This window comes from Ovis aries, chromosome X (assembly GCF_016772045.2).
Source record: "Ovis aries strain OAR_USU_Benz2616 breed Rambouillet chromosome X, ARS-UI_Ramb_v3.0, whole genome shotgun sequence".
NCBI lineage: Eukaryota > Metazoa > Chordata > Mammalia > Artiodactyla > Bovidae > Ovis > Ovis aries.
The window spans coordinates 78,416,298-78,436,783 of NC_056080.1; the positions used below are offsets into that span (position 1 = coordinate 78,416,298).

The window sequence follows — 20,486 nt, forward strand, 5'->3', positions numbered from 1 at the left end:
TTGATGGTTGAGGAAGGCTTTCTGATGCTGCCACTTGAATCTGAGTCTTGAAGAATCATTAAGCCAAGAAAGAAAGGGCATGAAAGTACCTGAGCGATTTGTTCATTCTGCACCAATGAGCATGACTACACAGTCCATGGACTTCTCCAGGCCAGAATACTGGAGTGGGTAGCCGTTCCCTTCCCCAGAAGATCTTCCCAGCCCAGGGATCAAATCCAAGTCTCCCAAATTGCAGATGAATTATTTACCAACTGAGCCACCAGAGAAGCACAAGCATGGAGGCAAGAAGCCTCAAACATGGGGAACTATATGTTTTGTTTTTGCGTGTGTGTGTGTGTGTTTTTGTTTTTGTTTTGTTTTTTTTTGTTTTTTTTTTTTTACTGTGGCTTTGACTTTTATAAAGTAAATGCTGAGAGATGATGCAGAAAGTTGAGGCTAAATTATAAAGGAGATTTTTAATCATGGAAAATATTACTTTGGATTTTGACCTGTAGGTTATGGGAAGTATTAAGAGATAAACAGGGGAATGATCTGGCCTGATTTTAATTAGATAGAACACTCCAGTGTTGGGAATAGATTAGAAGGGGACTTAGAATAATGTTAGAAACAAGGAAGCTATATAAAAGGAGATTGCCCTCAACAAGACAGTGGTGAAGAGGACTGAAATAAGGTAGCATATGCATACAAAAGGGAGAGAACGAAGAACTACTGTTCAGAAATAGAAATAACTTTCCAACAATGGGTAGACATTTGATAATCTGCAGACATGGATAATGAGACTAGCTTGTATCAAAATCGAAGAAAATTCGAAATTTTACTTTAACCAATTTCCACCTCTTCCTTATAGTTTCCATAAAATACTATACAGCAGCAAGTGGTTATTGTGTTTTTAGCTTCTTTCCTTTCTTTGCTTAATCTATAGAATGATCACAAACCAAACGTTAAGTAAGAGTTAAAGAGTATGAAGGAGAGGCAAAAAAGGGAGAGAAAATTTACAACCCACATGCTGCTGCTGCTAAGTCGCTTCAGTCGTGTCCGACTCTGTGCGACCCCATAGAAGGAAGCCCACCAGGCTCCCCCGTCCCTCGGATTCTCCAGGCAAGAACACTGGAGTGGGTTTCCATTTCCTTCTCCAATGCATAAAAGTGAAAAGTGAATGTGAAGTCGTTCAGTCGTGTCTGACTCTTCGCGACCTCATGGACTGCAGCCTACCAGGCTCCTCCGTCCATGGAATTTTCCAGGCAAGAGTACTGGAATGGGGTGCCAATGCCTTCTCTGGCAGTGATTTTACAGCCCCATAAGAAGAAAACCTGTCACTGCTTCCACTTTTCCCCTTCTATTTGCCATGAAGTGGTGAGGTCAGATGCCATGATCATAGTTTTTTGAATGTTGAGTTTCAAGCCAGCTTTCATTCTCCTCTTTGATCCTCATCAAGAAGCTCCTTAGCTCCTCTTCACTTTTTGACATTAGGGTGGTGTTATCTGCATATCTGAAGCAGTTGAAATTTCTCCTGACAATCTTCATTCCAGCTTGTGGTTCATCCAGCTGGTATTTCACATGATGTACTCTGCTTATAAGGTAAATAAGCAAGGTGACTAATCTGCTACTGTGAAAGAGTAGAAGGCAATTATGAATTATTATGATTAAGAGTCATAAAAGCACATTTCTTTTATAGGAAAATTATTTATACTAAAGTAACAAATAATTGTGGGCTTCCCTGGTGGCCCAGTGATAACGAATCCACCTGCAATGCAGGAGACATGGGTTTGATCCCTGGATCAGGAAGATACCCTGGAGGAGGAAATAACAACCCACTCCAGTATCCTTGTCTAGAAAATCCCATGAACAGAGAAGACTGTCAGGTTGCAGTCCATGGGGTCTCAAAAGAATCAGACATGACAGTGATTAAACAACAACAAAACCCAAATAATTATATGTTTAATATACTAACACTCACAAATTGATTTATGAAAAACTACATACATTAAAATTGGCATCTAACTTTCAGGGATCTACCTATACTGATTTCTGTTTACTCCTTATAGACTCTTCAGGTCAATCTTTGTAATTGATACCACATCTATTTTCTTTTAAAAATTCCTAGACATAGTAGATGTAATATTGTACAATTATAATAGTAAAATCTTTTTTATGTTTATCCTTGTTTATCAGCCTTTTATTAAAAATTGAACAAGAGCCATACATTCTCAGTGTCTTTATTTCAAGATTTTCATCTTATTACCTTAGTCCTCTGAAATAAACACACATTTAGATGAGTAACTGACTCTTTTCAAATTGTGAAGGTCATTTATATGAAAAGACATTGAAATGTGAGATAGAGCAATTGAAATTCAAATTAGCATCATATTCAGTTTACTGTGATTGAAATATTTTAAATGTATATATTTTAACTTTTTAAATATCATATAATTTATAATTTTGCTTAATGTTCCTTGAATAATTTTCTATTGCCATGATATTAATGTTCTTAATTTTTAAAAACTGATTTTGAAAGAATGTGAAGGTCGATTTGCTTAGAACCCTGTTAGAGCCCTGCTGTGTACCAATATAATTACTAAAGTTCACTAATTCTATTTGAGAAATTATCACAGATTTCAAGGTTTCGGAGTATAGTAACAATTATACATTAGGGCAGTTAAACTTTCTTGTTAGGATATAAAGCCTTGAGAGTTGAGTTATAATTGTAACACTTCATTTCCTTTACTATTTATGAAAAATGCTATTGTGCTTTTATAGATTGCTTAACAAAATGATTGCTGAATATTATTCTCTTTAAAATGTGTAGATAGGTTCAAATATAAATATATGGAGGGATGCAGAGTCTGATGATATGTGCATATACTTAAAAAGATAGATATTTTCCCTTAAAAGTAGGTAATATCTCAGAGAAATAGACCCTAGACATTGTAAGTTTTAAAAAAAAATACTATGTTTGAAACTCAATAAATATTTTCAGGATTTTTTTTCTATTTTTAATTATGTATAGGAATAACCTGATAAATAATAAGAATACTTTTCTTAACAAGTTTATAAAATATTTCATGTTATCACTAAATTCATGTAGTGAAAGTAGAAAACAGTTTTCCAGTACTACCAACAACATTGTACAAATGCATGTGTATTATAGATCTTACTTACTAGAGATATGAAAGCAATAACAAATCAGTTATATGATTGAGTACTCTTTGGTTGGGTCTAATGATAACTGGAATCAAAAGAAGCTAATCATACATTTATATATCTACCTGAATCTGTGTCTATTTTTTATAATTTATCAAAACTGGCAACTTGATTTCAATGACCAAGTCTTTGAAAACTACTTCCCTTTCCATATTTTAGCTACCATGCAAAAGCGCCTAAAGAAGGAGAAAAAAGCAAAGAAAAAACTACAAGAAGCCTTGGAATTTGAATCAAAGTGCAGGGAGCAAGTGGAGCAAGCACTTAAGCAAGCCACTACTAGTGACAGTGGACTAAGGATGTTGAAAGGTAATGTGTGAATTGGAACTTCACAATCAGGGTACACAAAGGGGATGGGCTGAGGGAGGGAGATGGAGTGAGAGAGACTTTGTCCAGGAACAATTAATATGTCATGGCTCCCCAAGTGGCTCAAATGGGAAAGAGAACTGGGTTCAATCACTGGGTTCGATCACTGGGTTGAGAAGATCCCCTGAAGGAAGGCATAGCAATCCACTCCAATATTCTTGTCTGGAGAATCTCCATGGAAAGGGGATCCTGGAGGGCTACAGTCCATGGGGTCACAAAGAACTGGACATGAATGAGTGACTAAGCACACAATTAATACATCAATTTGAAGCCAGGTGTTTTAGATCATTAATTAAATCTGTCAAAATAATCCCTGTTCTGGGAGATATAAATATAATAGCTTAGGAATAACAGGAAGTCCTCCTGGTTTCTGCAGAAGTAATATTGATAACTTCCCTACACTTAAAATGCATTTTATCTTCATTCATGTCAAAATATGCTAATGTTTGTTTTAATGTTTCATTTATTTTAATGAGCTTTAGAAGGCTGGTTCCTTTAATGCAGATTGTATCAGTGATGAGGGCTTCAAGAGTGCCTGGCTGAAAAAGAATGTTCTAAATAAATTACTGGAGCTCCTATGAGAAGAGGTGCTTCTCATAAAATCTCTTAATTCCAAATTTTTCTGATTCTGTTTTAAATTATGAAAGTCTATAACATAATTTTATCTCATAGGCTATTCAAGTTCTTCTTTCATAGCGTATTAACAGCCAGTATATTTAACTGATATGTGTATATAATAAGGATAAGCCTAAGAATTTTATACATGTATGGACACATATTCCATACATGATATGACACAAGCATGAACTGAGTGTTTCTTCAAGTGCCATATACTAAGAATGAATAGAGAATTCCATACAAATGTTCAATCATATTTTTACCTCCTAAAAATTCAATTCCCTTTTTGCTGTCACTATCTTAAATCATTGTCATCACAATCAATAGGAATACAGAACTATATTATTAGCTCATGACAGCCATGCCTCTTTGAGACACAGAAGAGAGAGGATAAATAATAATACATCAATATCTCATACTGTGGAACATCTTAGACAACGGCAACCAGAAATGGAGCAAATGTTCAGTACACTCATTATCTGAAGCTCTGAAGATGTAATTCTGAGGACCCTTGAGTTTTTTTATATATTTGAAATCCACCCATATGTGAATTCCGCTGTAGCTCCAGTGTTCTCTGTTATAAAGGAAAAGCGTCTGTCTTTACAGCGTGTGGGTAACTTGTATTCAAATCATTTCTTTCTCACATTAATCCTTGATGATATTGGATGATACATAGGCTTCTGTTATCATATTATCCAAGGGTGTCTGAGTAATTTATATACAGAAATGGACATATTAAACTGTGTTTCATGAATATGAATAACTTTTAATAATAATATTTAAAATTGAAAATAAGAAACCCATCTCCTTGTTTCTTCTCCTCAAGTTTTTTTGTTTATTTGTTTTAAACAATTCATGTATCTCTTGGCCCCAAGAGCCAGTACTAAATAAAGACCAGAAATCATAGTTTGTGTTTTAGTGTTCATGTACATTTACCATAGAGATAATCATCATCTATCACATTTCACAAATGGAAAATACACATAAGAATGGGGTAATTATATTAACTTTTTCCTTATTCCATAGTCAGGGCATATTACCTGATAGTCTGAGGGGGTTTTTATGGATAGATTATTTTCCTGAGATTTATCCCTAGAGAGTAAAATGAATACAGAAGTATTTACTATATACCTGGAAATATATGCCCAGTTGTAGAATTTAGCTAAGGTTTATAATCCTCCTTCTTACTGTTATAGGAAAGGGGACCCCTTCCAGGGTATAAGAGTGAGCTCTTGCCTAACACTTGGCAATGGATTGTCCAAGGAAGCACAAGTTACTTTATTGGGATAGGGCCCCCTTGGTGGAAACCAGGAGGGTAAGGGAACACAGGAGAACTGCTTTGCCATGTGGCTCACAGTCTTGGATTTTATGATAGTTAGATTAGTTTCCAAGTTGTCTCTGCCCAATCGCTCTTGACTCAGGGTCCTTTCTGGTGGCATGCACATCACTCAGCAAAGATAAATAGATTCTAGTGAGAAGGATTCTAGGAGGTTGGTAGGACATATGGACTGGTATTTCCTCTCTCTCCTTTTGACCTTTCCCGAATTCTTCCAGTTGGTAGTAGCTTGTTAGTTCTGCATTCCTTACCAGGACCACTTTTTGTAAGATAACTCATGCATGTGGTTACTATAGTGCCTGGCCAGGCCGGGAAGTTTCAGTCACTGTTTCTCTAAACACTACCATTAAAAATATATTGACATAAATAAAAAAATCAAAATGCCACTCAAAGTCTCATGTTTACTATAGGACCAAGATCCTGGCCAGCTGAGAATTTTTACTCAAATGGAGTCAGGAAAAATAGAATATACTTTAATCTTGAGTGTCACTTCTTTCAGATACTGTGATTCCAGATATTGAAATAGAAAATGCTGGAACTCCACATGATAGTACTGCTATGCAAGGTACAGTAAATAGCATACTTGTTTCTACAACTGCTTAATATGTGATCCCAGAGGGTTGGATGGGGATGAGCTCCTTTGTTGATACTTTTCATATAAGTAATGTAAATAAATAAGTTAAACTTTTCTTACTTCATGATAGGGTAAAAATCTATGTGTATTGAGACTATGTATTTAGGGACTAATAATTTTACATATACAATGTGAGCAATTTCTTGTATGTTTACTTGTTAAAAGAATGTATAAGTTGGGCATATTCTAAAAATACAAAATGTGAATATAATTTACCTTTTTAAAAGTGTACAATAATACAGTTTTTAAATCTTGCTACTTTACTGTTTTTTTTTTTTAAATTTTAAAATCTTTAATTCTTACATGCATTCCCAAACATGAACCCCCCTCCCACCTCCCTCCCCATAACATCTTTCTGGGTCATCCCCATGCACCAGCCCCAAGCATGCTGCATCCTGCGTCAGACATAGACTGGCGATTCAATTCACATGATAGTATACATGTTAGAATGGCATTCTCCCAAATCATCCCACCCTCTCCCTCTCCCTCTGAGTCCAAAAGTCCGTTATACACATCTGTGTCTCTTTCCCTGTCTTGCATACAGGGTCGTCATTGCCATCTTCCTAAATTCCATATATATGTGTTAGTATACTGTATTGGTGTTTATCAGCAGATGAATGGATAAGAAAGCTGTGGTACATATACACAATGGAGTATTACTCAGCCGTTAAAAAGAATTCATTTGAATCAGTTCTGTTGAGATGGATGAAACTGGAGCCGATTATACAGAGTGAAGTAAGCCAGAAAGAAAAACACCAATACAGTATACTTTACTGTTTTTAAGACACTGGTACAATAATCATAACCTATCAATATTTGCAAAGTATTCTAGGCAACATTTTTATCAATATTTAAGTTCTGATGCCAAATTTAGATATTTTAGAAACTGACTAAATATGAAAATAAGAGCAGGACTTGTAATTCATAATTGGTAGGATTCCCATAACTGCTTAGATACTTTAAAATATTTAAAAGTATTTAGTACTAAGAAAATAGACAAAACAAATTAATATAGAGTCTCATTGGAGTGCAAACACGACTGAAAATAAAAATTGAATTTGACCACTGGAGTTTTTCTGTGTCTTTCTAATGCACTTTTCTAGCCCTCTGTATGAAGATTACATTTATTTTCATATTCATGTCTCACTCTAATAAAAAAAAAAAAGAAAAAAAGAGCAGTTATCTAACTTTCAAAAAGGAAATAACCATAGAAATGTTGCCTTTTGGAGGTTTAACTGATCAGTGCCTTTCCATGGTGTAATGTCTGGGTCAATATGAAGACAACAGAACCAGATATGACCAAAAGATCCATGCGGGTTTGTCTGTGGATCACCATTTTATGTGGCAGTTTCAGAAAATTTAGAAATCCTCACTTATGAAGTTTTGCACATCATCTTTGCAAATTCAGGAGTGTCAAAGTTCATGGATCTTCTGGGAATGCCTGATTCTGCTGCAGCTGGATAGACTTAACTAATGTATTAACTTTACTAGGTGTGGAAACATGCATGTGTAGCTCATAAAGCTTTATTTTTGTTTTATGCCTCTTTAGCTTACCTACTTTCTTCTCTCAACTTAAAGGCTGTGTCTGTGTGAGCAAAGCCAATATGAGTGAGACTCAGTGTTTATCCAATCAATTTGGCACTGTGAAATTTATAAATAACTCCCCTCTAGTTGTGGGCTACCACTGTTTAAGGTTGCCACAACAGGTCCAAGGTAGGACTAAGCAAGTCTGAAGCATATGATCCCTTGTGAATCTGTAAAACACAAATGTACACTGAGTCTTTAAGGAGTGTTGAGCTTGATTGGGCCCTTCTTTAACTGAGATATAAGGTCATCTTTGGAAATGTAGACAGTAAACCATCAGCAGGTTGTATCTTTATTATCTTTAATCTTATACTCATCAAGAGGCTTTTTAGTTCCTCTTCACTTTCTGTCGTAAGGGTGGTGTCATCTGCATACGTGAGGTTATGGATATTTCTCCTGGCAATCTTGATTCCAGCTTGTGCTTCTTCCAGTCCAGCGTTTCTCATGAGGTACTCTGCATATAAGTTAAATAAGCAGGGTGACAATATACAGCCTTGACGTATTCCTTTTCCTATTTGGAACCAGTCTGTTGTTCCATGTCCAGTTCTAACTGTTGCTTCCTGACCTGCATATAGGTTTCTCAAGAGGCAGATTAGGTGGTCTAGTATTCCCATCTCTTTCAGAATTTTCAACAGTTTATTGTGATCCACACAGTCAAAGGCTTTGGCATAGTCAATAAAGCAGAAATAGATGTTTTTTTGGAACTCTCTTGCTTTTTCCATGATCCAGCGAATGTTGGCAAGTTGATTTCTGGTTCCTCTGACTTTTCTAAAACCAGCTTGAACATCTGGAAGTTCACAGTTGACATATTGCTGAAGCCTGGCCTGGAGAATTTTGAGCATTACTTTTAGTGCAATTGTGTGGTAGTTTGAGCATTCTTTGGCATTGCCTTTCTTTGGGATTGGAATGAAAACTGACCTTTTCCAGTGATGTGGCCACTGCTGAGTTTTCCAAATTTGCTGGCATATTGAGTCCAGCACTTTTACAGCATCATCTTTCAGGATTTGAAACAACTCAACTGTAGATGGGGAAACAGTGGAAACAGTGTCAGACTTTATTTTTTGCAGTTCCAAAATCACTGCAGATGGTGACTGCAGCCATGAAATTAAAAGACACTCCTTGGAAGAAAAGTTATGACCTATCTAGATAGTGTATTCAAAAGCAGAGACATTACTTCGCCAACAAAGGTCCGTCTAGTCAAGGCTATGGTTTTTCCTGTGGTCATTTATGCATGTGAGAGTTGGACTGTGAAGAAAGCTGAGCGTGGAAGAATTGATGGTTTTGAACTGTGGTGTTGGAGAAGACTCTTGAGAGTCCCTTGGACTGCAAGGAGATCCAACCAGTCCATCCTGAAGGAGATCAGCCCTGGGATTTCTTTGGAAGGAATGATGCTAAAGCTGAAACTCAAGTACTTTAGTCACCTCATGTGAAGAGTTGACTCCTTGGAAAAGACTCTGATGCTGGGAGGGATTGGGGGCAGGAGGAGAAGGGGACGACCGAAGATGAGATGGCTGGATGACATCACTGACTCGAAAGACATAAGTCTGAGTGAATTCTGGGAGTTGGTGATGGACAGGGAGGCCTGATGTGCTGTGATTCATGGAATCACAGAGTCAGACACAACTGAGTGACTGAACTGAACTGAGCTGAACTGAATCTTATACTCACCATTCACAGCTATTTGTTGTGTATATATATATATCTGTGTGTGTGTGTATGTGTGTCTATGTGTGTTTCCTCTGTCCATGGGATTCCCCAGCAGTGCGTTGCCATTTCCTTTTCCAAGGGATCTCCCCAACCCAGGAATCCAACCCAGGTCTCCCACAATGCAGGCGGATTCTTTACTGTCTGAGCCACCAAGGAAGCCCATGTATCTTTATCTATATCAATCTGTATTTTATATAAATTCCTTTAGTGCCCAGTAACAGCAACTTTCCTAACTCTGAAATAAATATAAATTTTGAACTGTCCTAGAGTTAGTTCATTTCAATGCAACAAACAGATAACTTATTCATAGAAGGCGAATTAGATGATATAAGGAAAAGTTACATCACTATTTGGCTCAGTCTTTTATTTTAGTGAAGTGTGCAAAGAATGGCTTTTGATATTAACTTGTGATTAGGAGAGGGCACATTTAATATTTGTATTCAGTGAGCATAAGTTTAATATACTTTCTTAGTTTTTGCTAGCTAAATATGAGAACATTAGGTCTACTTTTAAAAGGATTGAGATAGAATAATTTTAAAGTAAGGAGATTAACTTTTATATAGAATTTTCAAATTAGAAGTCAAATTTTCTAGCATTTTTGGTTAATATTTTCCATATATATGGTAAAATATGATGGTTAATAAATCTTATTAAATATCTGCCTTTGCAGTTCTGTTCAGTCACTCAGTCGTGTCCGACTCTTTGCGACCCCATGAATTGCAGCATGCCAGGCCTCCCTGTCCATCACCAACTCCCGGAATTCACTCAGACTCACATCCATTGAGTCAGTGATGCCATCCAGCCATCTCATCCTCGGTCGTCCCCTTTGCCTCCTGCCCCCAATCCCTCCCATCATCAGAGTCTTTTCCAAGGAGTCAGCTCTTCACATGAGGTGGCCAAAGTACTGGAGTTTCAGCTTTTGCATCATTCCTTCCAAAGAAATCCCAGGGCTGATCTCCTTCAGGATGGACTGGTTGGATCTCCTTGCAGTCCAAGGGACTCTCAAGAGTCTTCTCCAACACCACAGTTCAAAAGCATCAATTCTTTGGCACTCAGCCTTCTTCACAGTCCAACTCTCACATCCATACATGACCACAGGAAAAACCATAACCTTGACTAGACAGACCTTAGTCGGCAAAGTAATGTCTCTGCTTTTGAATATACTATCTAGGTTGCTCATAACTTTTCTTCCAAGGAGTAAGCATTTTTTAATTTCATGGCTGCAGTCACCATCTACAGTGATTTGGGAACCAAGAAAAAATAAAGTCTGACACTGTTTCCACTGTTTCTCCATCTATTTCCCTGAAGTAATGGGACTGGATGCCATGATCTTCGTTTTCTGAATGTTGAGCTTTAAGCCAACTTTTTCACTCTCCACTTTCACTTTCATCAAGAGGCTTTTAGCTCCTCCTCACTTTCTGCCATAAGGGTGGTGTCATCTGCATATCTGAGGTTATTGATATTTCTTCCTGCAATCTTGATTTGAGCTTCTGATTCTTCCAGCCCAGCATTTCTCATGATGTATTCTGCATAGAAGCTAAATCAGCAGGGTGACAATATACAGCCTTGACGTACTCCTTTTCCTATTTGGAACCAGTCTGTTGTTCCATGTCCAGTTCTAACTGCTGCTTCCTGACCTGCATATAGGTTTCTCAAGAGGCAGGTTAGGTGGTCTGATATTCCCATCCTTTTCAGAATTTTCCACAGTTTATTGTGATCCACACAGTCAAAGGCTTTGGCATAGTCAATAAAGCAGAAATAGATGTTTTTCTGGAACTCTCTTGCTTTTTCGATGATCCACCGGATGTTGGCAATTTGATATCTGGTTCCTCTGACTTTTCTGAAACCAGCTTGAACATCTGGAAGTTCACGGTTCACATATTGCTGAAGCCTGGCTTGGAGAATTTTGAGAATTACTTTACTAGCATGTGAGATGAGTGAAACTGTGCAGTAATTTAAGTTATGTTGAATAGTATTCTTGATAAATATGGTAAAAATGAAAAAGTTCACATTCTCACCTTCCTTAGCACAATATATAAGTATGATAAATGATAAAGTTCATCTCATCAATTTATGAAAAACTAGAGTAAATTCCTTATATTAATATGATAATATAATCACAATTTGATATCTAAAAGAATTGATTTTATGAGCAAAAATTGTTTTATTCTATTAACTAGGTGAATAGATGCCTGAAAATATTATCAGAATTAATCTTAAAAATAGTTCATTGAATCAATCCATTCAAATAAATATCAAAACATCCTATAATATTACTTTTTTGTTTAAGATATTCAGAATTGAGAAATTACTTTTATATTTACCTACCTATGAACTTGAGACAATGTTTAATGTTTGGTGGACATAAAATGCTATTTTAACCTCTATTTTTCCTTTCTGCCTGATAATTTTGCTCTTTTGTGTTATCTTTCTTTTCTTTTGTGACTACTTTGATACTATTTTCATCTTTTTCACTTCCCTCCTTCTGGTTGGTGGTAGCTTGTTCCACATTCTTTAACAGGAAATTTTTTAACTTGGATGATTATTTCCTAGCATTATCTGTGAGGGTCAATTCACGCATGCTAACACAATGCTATTTTCACAACCCATCTCCATCACAGCAAACAATTCCAGCATCAGTGACGTCCTTTTTCTTTTTATTGTCAATATCTCTGTTGGATAGAAATCATCATTCACTTAGTGCTCTTTCTTTGAAATTCAATTAGTTGCATTGTGACATTTCCTTAAGAGAGCTTAAAGAGGATTTGGAAGAATGTTGCTTGGCTATCATTCGAAGTGATAAAGTTCTGTATAGTTTTATGATAATTTCCACTAACTGTCCATGTACTGCTATACTTATATGTATTCTTAATCTCTTCAGCTTAGTTATTTTATGGCTTTTATGGTTTGAGTGCTGTTTGACAGACAAGTTATTGTTCATAGATCACCTTCTGATAAAAGGATTTCTGCATTCCTTATATTTTAATGGTCTATATAGCAACTCCTCCTGGATACTATAAGGTGATCAAAAAATGAATACACACCCATTCTGATAGCAGTGTCCACTATTTCTGGAAGTGAAGGATGTATACTAATATCCTCCAACCCAGATTCTCATAACAAAGCTAGAGGCCTGCAAGACACACGTCAACTGTCTTATCAACTAATCTCCTTTTCACATAAAATAAACATATCGGTTGTTATTAAGTGTACCTTCAGATCAATGATTTTTGCAAATGACACTCAAATACCATTTGTGTAGTGCTGTTTTGTTGATTAAAGCAAATTAAATTAGCACAACTACAAGTGAGATGGCAAAAACTAAAGCCAAACTGCAGTACCATTAGCTAACAAAGTGGTATCTTCTCTTTACTGCAGTCTGCCATTTAGTTATTATCCTATTGGAAATCTAATTATAATCCTTTTACTCCCTAGTCAAACTTCACAGTTTTCACAAGCTTAGCACTGACAAGTGATTTCATTACATTTGATTGCTTGTGCCAAGATTGACTTAACTTCACTTGGAGATCTAAAAGCCCTCTCAGTTTCTCAGATTCCCTGTTTGCACATTACAGCAATAGCTCCTTTAATTAATTAGTATGAACAGCAGTAAGATGAACTGCTGAACAGAAAATAACATCACTTTATGATTGAAGGGAGACTTCTCCTTTTGCATGTTTATACTTTAGTTAACCTTTGTATGACTGTATTTCATTGTTTAGAGCTACTGGTACAGTGCATGTTTCTTAAATGTTAAAAATTGATATTGTCATCTTAATAACAGATAAAACAAATCCAGAACATGAAGGTCCTAAATTTTGCAAAACAAATAATCTTCATGAACTGGCTTTCTAGTAACAAAATAAAATATTAGTTTTAAATGTTTATTGCAATAACATCATAAAATACAAAGGCACAGTGACACATTGCTCTCTTTTCTGCCAGTGCATTTGTTTGAGGAAGAAAATAAAACAAAAAAATCTAGGAATTGCTTTTGCAAAAGGAATGTCAATCTCTTTGAATAATTTTCATATTTACTTTTTTGCCTACATGTTTGACAATGACAAAACATGATTTAACACTGGAATATATTTTTCATCTGATAATTTTCAATAAATAAGGTGAAATCTTAAATGATTTTCCCTTCTTTTTGATACTAACACACCAGAAGTGGATATTAAATCCAACCTAAATGTCAAAAGTAAACCAAACTTTGGTATAAAAGATAAACCTGTTAAACGTCCCATTTCCCCCTGTGAACGATTTTTGTTCAGAAAAAAAAGTGAGAGCTTATTCAAAGAATTTAAGCTTACCATTTTAATATGTAAAATTCATGATCTCATGTATGCAGTGTTTGGTGAAGATGTCACTGAAGAATTAAAAGCAAGATGAATAAGATGTTGTTTGACTATAAAAGTAGCAGACACAATCTTGATGTCTCTATGTTAAAAAGAACACATATTTTATGATGTAATTTAATATATGTATATATGTTTATAATACAGAATTTTAAATATATTTATACTATGAAATACATATATGAATATTTTATTCTTATTTATTTTCTCAAAATCAATTTGAGCATTGGCCTCTCCTTCCTTGACCTTTTATACCTCATTATCGTCTCTCTTTGCTGCTCACTTGGTAACCAAAACAACACTTTTCCAAAGATCTTAAGATGACTTATCAATATTATTGAAAACAATTACCTTGAGCTAGGATTGTCACTGAAGAATTTGATAAAGTATCAAGGAAAGTGATGGTAGGAGCAAGTAAGTGGACTGGAAAAGAGAAATTACATATAATTTCTTGCCACATAAGTGATATGACAAGAAAAATAAGGAGAACAGATAGAATTTCTCTATAGTTGTTTATACTAACTCCTACCAGGGTGTGGTCTACGTCTTTCTTTTTATGGACTATTTCCTGCCCTACCCTCATAATCATTAGTTTCCCTCCCCTTTGATGTCTTGTACTGTGTTGGAAGATATACATAGGCACTCTACTATTCCCATTGTTAAGTAGAAGTGTTCTCCTGTAAAGCAGAAATGCATAGCTTGTTAGAAATTAGAAGGATTGTGAGAAATGTGTCCTCTTTCCTCTTAAATATTTCCTTTAAGAATGGGAGACTATTACCACCCAGAGAAACTTTACTGCAACTGCCATTATAAGTGGAAAAAGGCTGTAGCACATACCCCACAGAAAAAACCCTAGCATAGCATCTTTATTTAAAGCAGTATTGTTTCCTTGTACAGTTCATTAGACAGACACCTTCTTTTTACTTTCTTTCCCACAAAGTATTTGTCTCTAATTTTATTCATCCTCCATAGGATCATTATTTTAACTGATTGTACTTCCCAACTCATATCATACTTCTTTCCTGTGAAATACTTGTCAGATTGTAGCATATATTATGCTTCTATTTCTTTCTTAGGAAGATGTGACAAACATTACTTTATACCTTAAGGCCTGGTTTTTGTGAATTGGTTTACACCACTTACCACTGCATTTTTAAAAGAATATTTGCAGTGACTAAAAGCTATCATGCTAACTATTATAATGTAAAATCTCATTTACAGATCTAAGAATTTCAGCTATATGTCACTCACATAATAGGTGAAATTGTAGTTGTAGGGAGAGAAAGCTAGTGAGACTTACAAACCAAAATAGGTTGATCTGCCACTAAGCATTTTAGAGTCTACAGGGCTAATTCATTAATTAACAGATCTTTTTGACTATAATCTAAGGAGGGTTAACTCAATGCACATAACTATTTAACCACTCACTTTATGTTCCATCCTACTTACACATGCAAAACAATTTTTTTTTTTTTTTAGCTTAAGAGTTACCCTATCCCAGTTGGCAAGCCAAATACACCTGAGGAACATGCAAAAGGAAAGCCTTTCTTAAATTAAAACTTTAAGTTTTATTTTTCACTTTCACATTTGTGTTTTACCAAGAAAACAGCCAGCATTCTCATAGAAGTCTAGAATCATATGTCATTATTGTCACATCACTTAAAAACTAAAATTATTTTATTGCTGATATGCAAATATATGGTGGCTCTACACCAAGATGCTTATCACTCTTGCAATGATGGTTGATGCTGTAAAAGTGGAACAAAAAGAATAGAAAGGCACTATCTAGTATTTGTATAACCTGGTGATCTTTGTGCCATTTTTTCTTTTATGGGGAACTTAATTTTGAAAGGTAACTTATGGAGTGACTTAACTGACACTTCAAAGGATAGATTCAGGTATGGCTGAATCTAGAAACCCAAATAATAAATCCATTCAAGGTTTCTCCCTTCTCAGTTTGTGCCAGTATCCCTTCCCTTTGAAGACTTAGATTTTTTTTTTTTTTTTTGGACTGGCTAAGTTTTCCTGTTCCATTGCACAAAATGTTGCAAGTCCGGGATTACTGCTAGCTCACCCATTAGTAACACATTCCATTAGAAAGAGGATCCTGTATTTGAGCCATTATTAATGCACAGATCTGCTAACAGGATTATTTCTGTGTAATATTTGATTAACTAAAATAGACTAAAGCCAACTATAATTTAATAATCACTTATGCCTTAAAAGTTTGCATAGGTTGGGGTCATACTTAAAAATTACATAAATACAATCTCTCTTTTCTATTTGAAACTGTGAAGAGAAGCTTAAGTACTAATAGAAAGAAATTTTCTATTCATGGCTAAATTCACATCACCATATTGGAACTAGACCTTAACAGATTTTTATTTAATCTTATGCTAGAATTCCTTTCTGTGGGACAGTAGCATAAAGGTTTATTTGTTGCTCACAGGAACATTTTTCTCATTTTTAACAGCCATATAGCATTCTATTTGGAAATTAAATAATGATAACCCTGTATGTGAGACAGCAAAAGAGAGACAGATGTATAGAACAGTCTTTTGGACTCTGTGGGAGAGGGTGAGGATGGGATGATTTGGGAGAATGGCATTGAAACATGTATAATATCATATGTGAAACGAATCGTTGGTCCAGGTTCGATGCATGATACTGGATGCTTGAGGCTGGTGCACTGAGACGACCCAGAGGGATGGTACGGGGAGGGAGGTGGGAGGGGGGTTCAGGATGGGAAACAAGTATATACCTGTGGCAGATTCATGTTGATGTATGGCAAAACCAATACAATATTGTAAAGTAATTAACCTCCAATTAAGATTAAAAAATTAATTTAAAGAAAGATATTATTTAGAATTTTTTACAGACCTCCTTGATGCTCCTTAATCCATTAACCCCAAAGTTTATGATTTGCATATTTAATACTTGAACACTAGTAATAACCTGTATATTAAAGTTGGATACTACCTCAATATTACAAATGGTTATTTGAACAACAATTTCACCAATTCCTCTATTAGCTTTAAAGGAAGCATCTTTTTTATGTTTTTCTTCTCTAATTCCCTATTCTTCCAAATTTAAGTGCTCTCACTATCTTCAAAACAATACAAATGAGTGTCTTGTTGATCCCACCATTGATGAGTAACTAAAATGAATAAGTCAAAACCTGCAACTCAAATCTTACAATCTCCTGATAACTGCATTTCAATGGGAAATGTTGGAAGTGGTCATTTTTAATGTTCAAATAAACATTTAATGTTTTTACATTACTCTCATTGTCATTTTCTCCATATTTTGATTTCATATTATGATTACTTGGAGTTTTATAGTGTTTTTCTAACAATTAAGCATTAAAAGTAAATAGTTAAAAGTTATGAAAAGAACGTAGTTGTACTTTTACATATTGCATTAAAATATCACCAATGTACATCCTATACAAAATTCAAGTAAATTTGACTTTTGCAAAGCATTTTGTAACTTACATATGTATAAAAGTTGGGTTATATGACCCTAGAATTTTTACTGCAATAGCATAGACACATAAGCAGCTTACATCTTTTACCATGGTATGATCTACAATAAGAAGTAGTGAAAAATATAGCATTCCACATGTGACATAAATGTTTAGAATGGCTTAGTATGCCTTCTAACATAGTCAGCATCCCATGAATAATAGTTTTTATTTATTCTCCTTTCCCTTTCTTTCTCTTCCTCTCTGGAAAGTAAAATTCAAAAACTTTTAGAACTCTTAGTATAGCTCAAAATTTTCAGGTCTCTGTGTTGAACACATGAAAGTTTATTGCTATTTTTAACTCATCTATAGGAGGCAAAATGAAGTAGTGGAAAGAAGACTGGTCTAGTATTCAGGATTTCTCAGTTACTAACTGGCTAACTCAGTTACTAACCTTGAGAAGTCATGCAACTTCTCTGCCTTAATTTTACTAAAATTATGTTTGCTTGATCTTCCTCATCAATAAGTTAGATCCATATTCTTTGACAAATATAAGTACAAGATATTATTACTATGCCTTATAAAATACGTTTGAAGTTAGCCTTTCTGTTTGTGTATATAGATTTTAATAGGAGTGAAATATTTAGCATTCCATAATTGATATGTAAAACATCTGTTCTTTAGTATATAGTTGTGGTAAACATAATTTTGTATTTTATCCCCATATGAGAATAAGAGGTATCCATATCCCTTTTGAGGATATTTCTTACAGGAACTAGAGATTAAATAAAGGAGAAAATGGTATATTAAAGAATTCATTCTCAAAAATAAAGTGAGTTAAATATAAGTGAGAGAGATTGATACTCATTATGATACCATTTACAATAAAAAGATGACTTGTACTGGTATTTGTTTTGACTAACGTGTAAGTCAGAAATTTTTAGGGCTAATAAGGCTAAGTGGTTATAATTTTCATTAAATCTCCATTTTTTTTTTCGCAGAACCACCACATGATTAAAATAAGCACTACACCGTTCTGAAAATGATTCTAAAGCAATGCTTTTCTCTAGAGAAAGAGCAATCAAATGTTACTTTTTCTTTTTAATCTGCCACTATCTTGTAATGGCCTTCTTTTCCTAATCTCAGATTAGAAGCATTGTTTTTATATTACTGTATTAATATCTAACTGGACCTCAAAGTAACCTCATTACTGTTGCTTATTTATCACATTCTGAACACATTTCAGAATTGGAGTCGACTTCATACAAATAACTGTATAAAATTAATTTGGATTGAACCTAAGACTAAAGTGGACCATTGACCAGCATGCTTTATCTCTCTCTTATTCAAGTTAAGATAACATGATCTTTTAATGTGATCTTATTTTAGTACCAAAGGGCATAATGCCCATTGGCAAATTAGAAGCATATTACTAATTAAACAAATTTCAAGAAAATAGAAATGTAATACTTAGCAGGGTAAATCACAAAATATTGGCATTTGTTCATGAATAAGTTAGCTACCCACTAAAAGAAAGATTTGATAGCTCAAAATATGCCTGTGATATTTATTTTGATAGCTCAAAATAAGCCTAGTAGTTCTTAAGGCAATCTCTTTGTTTATATTATATATGTGAATAAGGTTTTGTTTTTTTTTTACTTTTTTATTTTTTAAATTTTAAAATCTTTAATTCTTACATGCGTTCACAAACATGAACCCCCCTCCCACCTCCCTCCCCATAACATCTCTCTGGGTCATCCCCATGCACCAGCCCCAAGCATGCTGTATCCTGCATCAGACATAGACTGGAGATTCAATTCTTACATGATAGTATACATGTTAGAATGCCATTCTCCCAAATCATCCCACCCTCTCCGTCTCCCTCTGAGTCCAAAAGTCCGTTAGACACATCTGTGTCTTTTTTCCTGTCTTGCATACAGGGTCGTCATTGCCACCTTCCTAAATTCCATATATATGTGTTAGTATACTGTATTGGTGTTTTTCTTTCTGGCTTACTTCACTCTGTATAATTGGCTCCAGTTTCATCCATCTCATCAGAGCTGATTCAAATGAATTCTTTTTTATGGCTGAGTAATACTCCATTGTGTATATGTCCCCGATCTTTCTTATCCATTCGTCTGCTGATGGACATCTAGGTTGTTTCCATGTCCTGGCTATTATAAACAGTGCTGCGATGAACATTGGGGTACATGTGTCTCTTTCAATTCTGGTTTCCTCAGTGTGTATGCCCAGCAGTGGGATTGCTGGGTCATAAGGTAGTTCTATTTGCAATTTTTTAAGGAATCTCCACACTGTTCTCCATAGTGGCTGTACTAGTTTGCATTCCCACCAACAATGTAGGAGGGTTCCCTTTTCTCCACACCCTCTCCAGCATTTATTGCTTGCAGATTTTTGGATCGCAGCCATTCTGACTGGTGTGAAGTGGTACCTCATTGTGGTTTTGATTTGCATTTCTCTAATAATGAGTGATGTTGAGTATCTTTTCATGTGTTTGTTAGCCATCCGTATGTCTTCTTTGGAGAAATGTCTATTTAGTTCTTTGGCCCATTTTTTGATTGGGTCGTTTATTTTTCTGGAATTGAGCTGCATAAGTTGCTTGTATATTTTTGAGATGAGTTGTTTGTCAGTTGCTTCATTTGCTATTATTTTCTCCCATTCAGAAGGCTGTCTTTTCACCTTGCTTATAGTTTCCTTTGTTGTGCAGAAGCTTTTAATTTTAATTAGATCCCATTTGTTTATTTTTGCTTTTATTTCCAGAATTCTGGGAGGTGGGTCATAGAGGATCCTGCTGTGATTTATGTCTGAGAGTGTTTTGCCTATGTTCTCCTCTAGGAGTTTTATAGTTTCTGATCTTACATTTAGATCTTTAATCCATTTTGAGTTTATTTTTGTGTGCAGTGTTAGAAAGTGTTCTAGTTTCATTCTTTTACAAGTGGTTGACCAGTTTTCCCAGCACCACTTGTTAAAGAGATTGTCTTTACTCCATTGTATATTCTTGCCTCCTTTGTCAAAGATAAGGTGCCCATATGTGTGTGGATTTATCTCTGGGCTTTCTATTTTGTTCCATTGATCTATATGTCTGTCTTTGTGCCAGTACCATACTGTCTTGATGACTGTGGCTTTGTAGTAGAGCCTGAAGTCAGGCAAGTTGATTCCTCCAGTTCCATTCTGCTTTCTCAAGATTGCTTTGGCTATTCGAGG

At 35.2% G+C, this 20,486-nt stretch overlaps 1 protein-coding gene across 3 annotated transcripts in view; it reads left to right on the top strand.

Annotated features, from left to right (window-relative positions):
• The window catches only part of DACH2 (dachshund family transcription factor 2), a 697,738-nt gene that overhangs the window by 669,553 nt on the left and 7,699 nt on the right, over positions 1-20,486 (top strand). For all 3 annotated transcript variants that reach the window (XM_042241740.2, XM_060407431.1, XM_060407432.1), the window contains 2 exons: positions 3,361-3,507; positions 6,018-6,083. In XM_042241740.2, the coding sequence (XP_042097674.1) occupies positions 3,361-3,507; positions 6,018-6,083 (213 nt within the window). The remainder of the gene's footprint in view (positions 1-3,360; positions 3,508-6,017; positions 6,084-20,486) is intronic.